The 7,444-nt window shown below is 35.0% G+C and overlaps 2 protein-coding genes across 2 annotated transcripts in view; one reads left to right on the top strand and one right to left on the bottom strand.

Annotated features, from left to right (window-relative positions):
• Nucleotides 1-3,572, bottom strand: part of LOAG_16957 (replication factor a 1) — a gene marked incomplete at both ends in the record, with an annotated part of 4,793 nt that extends 1,221 nt beyond the window's left edge. Inside the window, 11 exons of the mRNA XM_020449611.1 lie at nucleotides 171-278; nucleotides 394-500; nucleotides 709-846; nucleotides 987-1,136; nucleotides 1,424-1,523; nucleotides 1,695-1,790; nucleotides 1,867-1,992; nucleotides 2,075-2,175; nucleotides 2,386-2,466; nucleotides 2,664-2,740; nucleotides 3,253-3,572. Of these exons, the coding sequence (XP_020306822.1) occupies nucleotides 171-278; nucleotides 394-500; nucleotides 709-846; nucleotides 987-1,136; nucleotides 1,424-1,523; nucleotides 1,695-1,790; nucleotides 1,867-1,992; nucleotides 2,075-2,175; nucleotides 2,386-2,466; nucleotides 2,664-2,740; nucleotides 3,253-3,572 (1,404 nt within the window). The remainder of the gene's footprint in view (nucleotides 1-170; nucleotides 279-393; nucleotides 501-708; nucleotides 847-986; nucleotides 1,137-1,423; nucleotides 1,524-1,694; nucleotides 1,791-1,866; nucleotides 1,993-2,074; nucleotides 2,176-2,385; nucleotides 2,467-2,663; nucleotides 2,741-3,252) is intronic.
• A 535-nt stretch (nucleotides 3,573-4,107) lies between these two features.
• Nucleotides 4,108-7,010, top strand: LOAG_03366 (GOP-2 protein; the record flags this gene model as incomplete). Its single annotated transcript, XM_003138903.1, has 6 exons — nucleotides 4,108-4,218; nucleotides 4,377-4,577; nucleotides 4,888-5,145; nucleotides 5,470-5,629; nucleotides 5,938-6,050; nucleotides 6,843-7,010. 6 exons carry the CDS (start codon nucleotides 4,108-4,110, stop codon nucleotides 7,008-7,010), a joined length of 1,011 nt encoding a protein of 336 aa, XP_003138951.1.
• Between the last annotated feature and the right edge of the window lie 434 nt (nucleotides 7,011-7,444).

The raw sequence follows: 7,444 nt of genomic DNA, 5'->3' as shown, positions 1-7,444 counted from the left end.
GCCATCAAAATCAACATAATAAACTAATAATAGAACTAGTAATCACTATTGCAAATGGCGACAACAAGAATGGTAGTTGTAAGTAATTAATATCTACCAGAAATTTCAAGATATTCATCATCACCAAGCGAAATTACATCTAGAACCTCTCCTTTTAGTTCAGCACTTACATGTAAAGTGTAATAATATTTATACTCGTTGCATATACCACATTTTGAACATATGTACAGATCATTATCCTTTTCGACCAATAACTTTTTCTTACAAGTTGGACAACCCTGGAAAGTTCTATAACTTGAACTGTATTTCTCAATGAATTTCATTTAATCGTTTCAAGCTGCTGTCATCTCTGCTTGACCAAATACGCATACATTTCCTTTAAAAAAAAGGCACCTTGTAAACAGCATTTTCTGTAAAAATAGAAGAAATCATTGCAGTCAAGTTGAAAAAATGACCATCCAGCGAGGGTTTTAATTGCTTGATCCATTTGTGTTCGTGAACTAAAAAAAATCTAATGTCTAAGAAAATAATCACAGAAGAGTTTCACAAGAAACTTCGCTACATTTAAAAACATCAAGTTTTATTAAGGTTTAATAAGGATGAGTCGCACATAAATAAAATTTGAGAATATGGGATATGAATGAGGAATATTTTTTTTCCTCAAATAATTATTTGGAACTTTTTGCCGCAAACTGCCAACGAACTTACATGATGAAACTTGATTCATTGATGCAGGTTTGAAACTCTTCCTGTTTTCACTGTACCAAAATCGAAGCGCATCGGCTTCCGGGAAGTGTGGGTCGTGTAACAGTTTACTGGAGGCCAATGAAACTAAAGATATCGTCCCTGAAATCTCGAAAGATCAAATAAATTGAGCAAGAGTCATCCACGCAATTTGTATTTTATCACGAGTAAAAATGAATCTAAAGCAAAATTTGCCAAGTGCACAACCAGCGGCCAATTAGTTTTTCAAATCAAAAAATAACCTTGAAAACAACGCACAAGTAACCTCTTGACAGCCAGCACGTGTTGATATTGCTCGTTTGGGAACATTTTTGCCTTTTGTCCCCACAGATTTATAGCAACGTAGTAACCGCTATCATCAACGACCTGTATTTCCCTTTTTTGCAGTTCTTCTCCAGTTTTTTGATTTTAGCTGCTTCATTTTGTCAATGTGGATTACGATCCCCAACACATCTTTAATTACGGTATTTAGTTTCTTTTTTTCATGAGAAAACAGATTTCCACCCAAATTTTGCAAGCGTCAAAATCTTATATACTTTGAAATCTCATTTAAGTACTTTAACAAGTACTGCTTCACTCATCAGATTTTATGAGTTAGACTGAGTTATAACAGAATATGACCAAGTAGACAGAGATATGTTAAAAACAGAGCTAACACAGCAGTTTGACCACTACAAACCTATTTCTGTGTCGATAAAATTTTGCAAATTGTGAATGCGCACAAACTCAAAATTCACTTTCGGCGACAAAATGTAAGGTCGATCCGTGCATTTTGTGACCTGAAAAATACCTTTAAATAAATGTGTTAGTAAACACTATGGCTCTTCCTTTTATATGAGAAAAACAAAGCTCGTCATTCGTCCGTTATCTTAACGTACAAAAGAAATAAGATTTGCACTTTATTTCTCGTTATAAGATTTATATTAAGCATTAAAACCGCAAAATATGACCTCACTATCTGGTCGAAGCACAACTTCCATATCATGCTCATTACGGCTATATCTCCTGTTTGCCATTTTCACCGATGCGCGTGTAATATAATACATCTGAAATACTACTTATAAAGTATCATTTCAAAAGAATCCGAATATTTAAAATCTGTAAAATTTGGTGCAAACCCACCTGTTCCGGACATATCAGAGTAGCGGTTCTGCATGCAATGTCACCGAAAGCAGAAACACGAATTTCAACACCACCATCATCCACCGCTAGAAATGAGAATATATGCTGACCTCGAATACATCTTATCTGAAAATGAAAACTAGACAAAATTTTCCCTTTGAAAAATACATACGAACTAAGCAGAATAGCAGTGCGACGACGCATTCACCTCATCAACAGACGTAACTTTGATGCACAACCGCCAGTTCTTGCAATATGGTGTCAATAACTTGATCGGTGTAACATTTCCGATTTTACTGCAGAGAGAATCTAAAACAGAGTTTCCAAAAGACCTCATTATTGTTTACGAGCTCGTATTCACCTAACTTCCATTATTAGTGGTTCTCTATTACAATGTTTAATTTCAAAAAGATTAGAAAAAAAGCCCTGGCACAGTGTAGCAAATATTGAAATGAGACAATGCTTGCTTCTAAGAATTTATTATTCATCACCATATAGGAATTCTCTGACAATACTTGCTTTTCGGTGTTGTAGGAATTGACTGTTCAGATATTGCTGCAATTTCCTTGATTGCAGAATTAAAACTGCTGCTATAACTAACTGAAAAAGTTCAACAAATATAACAGATGAATACATTTTAATTTCATGTTAAAATTAATGGTTAATTTCAAATAATTATTTTTCCACGAAGATATAGTGGCCGAGGAAATTTATTTCTCAATAGATATAGGGATAAGAAGATGAAGTCATATGTACAATACTTGGCGAAGTAAATGATAGATTAAAAAATTACTAACCGTTGTCAAGACGTGGGTTCTTGATTAGAGGAGATTTGAATGTTGATGATACCTGCCTGGAATTTCGTCGCGCTGCGCTGAAGAGGGAACTAAGTGATACCAAATCACTGAAGTTACTACGGTAATTAACAGTTCATGCAACGCAGCGACTCAAGTAGAACTTAACAACATACTGCTTTACGTAATAAGAAGTTATATTCGGCAAAGGGAATGGTTGGAGGAATTGTGGGATAAAACATCTTCAATCTATTCTCAAACTTTCAATGAGTATGACGTCTCGCTTGCTTAAATGAAACACATTATACTCAAGTGGGCCATTTTTGGTAATGGAACTGGGACTGAGGGATGAACCAAACTTTGAGCACAAATCTTAATAAATAATGCAGCTGCTACGGGTATTCAACTTGCGATACAGAATGTTGTAAGAACTGGTGCTATCAATTTCCTATTATGCCGCATACATAAAACAAGACTCTTTAGACTTTGATTGTCAGTACATCTGATGTGTGACAATAACCAGCCATTATATTACCTTAATATCTCTAAAGTACTTTACGTATACCAATCTATAAGTGTCACGTTTTCTTACCCACTTTCCATGCTGCTGCAGCGAGCACTGTCAATGTTTCCAGCAGCGGTTCGAATTGAGCTGTCATCGTTACTGTCGTCGAGGAGTTCGAACAGCTGACGTGCTTTCTGAAGTGCCTTCTCACTTACCGTTACGCCTTTTCCCGAAGCGGTTACAAATCCGGTGCTCATTTCAAATGGATTACAGATAGCATATACCCTTCTGGAAGACCACAAACTGTAGTTTGCACATACATAGAGAAGTATCAAGTACGAACTTATATGCGCAAGCATGCAGCGCACGCGTACTCGTGCCCACAATCCCTCGACGTATTTCTCCATTCCATAATCTCAAGTGTAATTCATCCTTGAAATTCTCAGTAAAAATCCCGGTTAACTGTAGTAAAAACATAATGAATTCGGAGAGAATTAAGACAGTGAGGTTGATGTTAAACATTATTGAAATGAGAGAAAGGCGAACTACGGCTGTCTCTTGTTGGTACATCATGGACGTCTACTGTGTATAGGGTCTGCGAAGGCATTGAGTGGGAAGTTAATTAATTAGGGGGCAGCTAATTAAGTTTAGAGCAGTCTACTGGATTCTGAAATTCGTCGATTAAATGACTGTAGCCGTTTCTTATCATATTTGTTATCCTTTAGTTTGTTGTTTTAATATTATTCATTTCCAAGCTTTTGTTTTGAATTTTGAGAATGTGTAGTTTTGTTTATTAAGTTAATCGCTTTCCTTTTCTGCTTCCTTTAATGGAAAGTACAAATTTGAGATGGAAAAGGTTTTTGTGTTGCAGGGTTCTTAGTCAGAGGACGCTAAAGTTTGAGACGTATTGGGCAAACGTCCAATGCTATAGTCACTTTCGGAATGGAGAAAATAAAAACATCCGCGTCGTCGTCATCTGGTGCTTTTGGTGGCAGCACCGCAGCAGTTATCGTTTTGGGAATGGCAGGATCCGGCAAGAGTGCTTTTGTTCAGGTTTCTCTTTTCTTTTCACAACTTCCCACTCACTTTTTGCTCATTGAAAATTTTTGCGCGTCGAACTATCCCATTAAACTCTTGAGCTACGGATAGTTTCACACTCTCTTATTTGTGAGTACAAACACATTTATTGCAAAATTTATTGACCATTTGAGCGTGTGGCAGCACGTTTACGTCAACAAAACATTGCACCATATCTGGTGAATCTGGATCCGGCTGTTACGACGATTCCATATGCTGCAAATATTGATATCCGAGATACGGTAAAGTACAAACAGGTGATGAAGGAATATCACTTAGGTCCGAACGGTGCTATAATGACTTGCCTAAACCTTATATGTACTAAATTTAATCAGGTTTGTTTGTTTTTTTCATTACAGAATGTAGTAATTGTCCCTCATCTGTCTTTATTCTCGGTGATTTATTTTTGAGCGTTTCTGAAGATGAGAAACTACTTGCAAGAAACTGAGATAGTTTTACACAGCTCTTCAGGAGTTCGGCTCATTGATCATGTTTGAGGCAGTTTGCGGATGCAAGATACCGCGTAGGCGCTATTTGCCTAAGATCCATCAGTAACTTCATCTACTTCAGTTTAGTTCGAATGCAAGTAACTTTTTGCTACCGCAGTCGAAGCCGATGAAAGTTGAGAAATGTTATGTGTTTCAGGTAGTAGATTTCATAAAATCTCGGTCGGAACAGTGTCCTTACTGCTTGTTGGATACTCCTGGTCAGATTGAAGCCTTCACGTGGTCGGCTTCAGGATCGATCATTACCGATTTATTAGCTTCTTCATTTCCAACACTAATAACATTTATTGTTGACTCGGTACGCGCAGCAAACCCAACAACATTCATGTCGAACATGCTTTATGCGTGCTCAATTTTATACCGTACAAAGCTACCGTTCATCGTTGTTTTCAATAAGGTTATTTCATCATGCTTCCTTTTGATAGGAATGTGCTGCTGAGTATCCTCTACTATTGAGTGACTAATTTTTTGAAGAATTATGATGAGACATAATTTATATTGGTAAAAAGTTGGACTGCTATGGAATTGATTATAAAGTTGAATTGACTGTTTTTTTTTATTATTTATTTTTTCTTTATTTTTTTTAGTGTTTCTTTATTATTTACCATTTTATCGTTTTACTAGATTGCTAAACAACATGCAAGTTTTCCATTCTACATTTACTGCGTTCTAATCGCTGTCCTAAAAAACTATGCGTCGTGATATTAAAAAAAAATTATAGGCGGATATAATAAAGCCAACATTTGCGATGAAATGGATGAATGATTTCGAAAGTTTTCAAGAAGCATTGGATAAAAATTCCATTTCATATATGAACGATTTAACCAGATCTTTAAGTCTTGTACTTGACCAGTTCTACCAAAACTTGGCTACCGTCTCAGGTGTGTTAATGTTCTTAATTGCGCAGTGAACTTTGAGGCATTAAGTTTAACTCATTGTTTCAGGGAAGACGCAATAATAAAAACAAAAGTGGTTTAAAAAATATGTAGTCTATTTGGTGAACATCTCTTATCTTCCATAAGGTGGCTAATATAACAAGCATCTCGACACTCTGAAAGTTCTTAAATCCACTATAGAGAGGCTGTATCTTTCTTTTTTCAAAGGAAAAATGCAAAACTCTTTCGAGGAAATTTTTGGGAAAAAATTTTGCTTGGTTCTACTTTGAAAACGTTTTCCTTTTTCGTTTCAGTTTCTTCACTGACTGGTGAAGGGATCGATGACTTTTTGAAATTGACTCAGGATTGTGTCAAGCAATATTTCGAAGTCTATCGTCCAATATATGACCAATTATTGAAAGAAAAGGTTTACACCCTTCTCTTTATTTCAGTTAAGAAAAAAAAAGTGAAATCTAAGCTTTTATAATTTATATTAGCTAGCTCTTGTTTTGGATTTAGCTGTGACACTTCCTGTTGCTGAACTGTTTTTTTCCGTTGATTTCACTTGATCTTTGTCCTGATTTTAAGACAGTAAAGCCTGAGATTTGCCAAGTCGTTAGTTTGTTTGTGCATACTTTGTAAAATAAGATCTTATAGTATGCAAGAATAAGATTTACTTTGTCATAGATTTGAAAAAAAACAAATCCAGTTGTAATGATTGATGTTGTGGAGTACAACCTTTTATGCATATGACCTACAGTAATCTTATGACTTCTATGACCTCTTAATCTCACTATACATCCTTAAATAATGACTTTGTATTATTCGCTGTACTCTTTCTCTCTCTCTTAAAAACAAAAACTAATTTAAAAATAAGGAAAAAGAAAATGGGAGAAATTGAATAAAACTAAAACCGAAATTAAAATAGGGAGATTGCTTGTAAACTTAATCCGGAAAATGATTCTCATTCATACTTCCCTTTGCTTCCTCAAGAATAGACAGAAAATTAAGAGCAAAAAAAGAGCCAGGGATATAAGTACAGCAGTCACAAGTTTATAAAAATGTGGAGCATCAGAGTATATTTCTTGCTTTTTATATATTGGCTTAATAGGAATTTCATAAGTTAATCTTAAAAAAAATTTTCAGCAATGCGATAATACCTCCATCCTGCATCTTTTGATATTTTTATTATATTTCAAAGAAAACGAGTTTGTTTCAGGCTGATTCATTGGCGAAGGAAACAACAGAAAATTTAGATAAGTTATGTACTGTGGGAAAAAAAGTTGTCGATTTGGCATCTGTTTTGGAAATTGCTCCAGAAATTGAGAAAATGCACATAGGAGGAGTGGATCAAGAAAATTCAGAAGATGCTATGTTATCGCGATAACTATTGCAGGAATTATTTAAGTTCTATGAGTATAAGAATATTTTACTACTTCATTTGAATCAGAGATTTGAAATTGAACGGAGGGAAAAAATTGATCCCGTCTTTCTATCAAAGCTTTTGTCAAATGCGTTGTTATATTTCTCGTGAGCGCGATAATTTTCGAGACAAAAGGAGGAAAATATTTAAATGTGGGAAATATTTGAAAAAATTAATTGGAAAAAAAACTTGAATAGAATAATAATGTCTTATTTTCGATTCGACATGTGAAGCTAAGGATCAAATGAAATAGGGAGACTCTACTTACATGATTTATAGTTTTCACTGATGCTATTTTAGCTTATCTGCTGCCTGTTCTATAGTGATCGTCAGCCGAAAAAAAAATTGTGCATTGTGTTTTTGGATATCTTTTCCATTTCGCTTTTATACACCTTATC

This window comes from Loa loa (assembly GCF_000183805.2).
Source record: "Loa loa unplaced genomic scaffold supercont3.31, whole genome shotgun sequence".
NCBI lineage: Eukaryota > Metazoa > Nematoda > Chromadorea > Rhabditida > Onchocercidae > Loa > Loa loa.
This window is presented reverse-complemented; position numbering and strand designations above follow the sequence as displayed.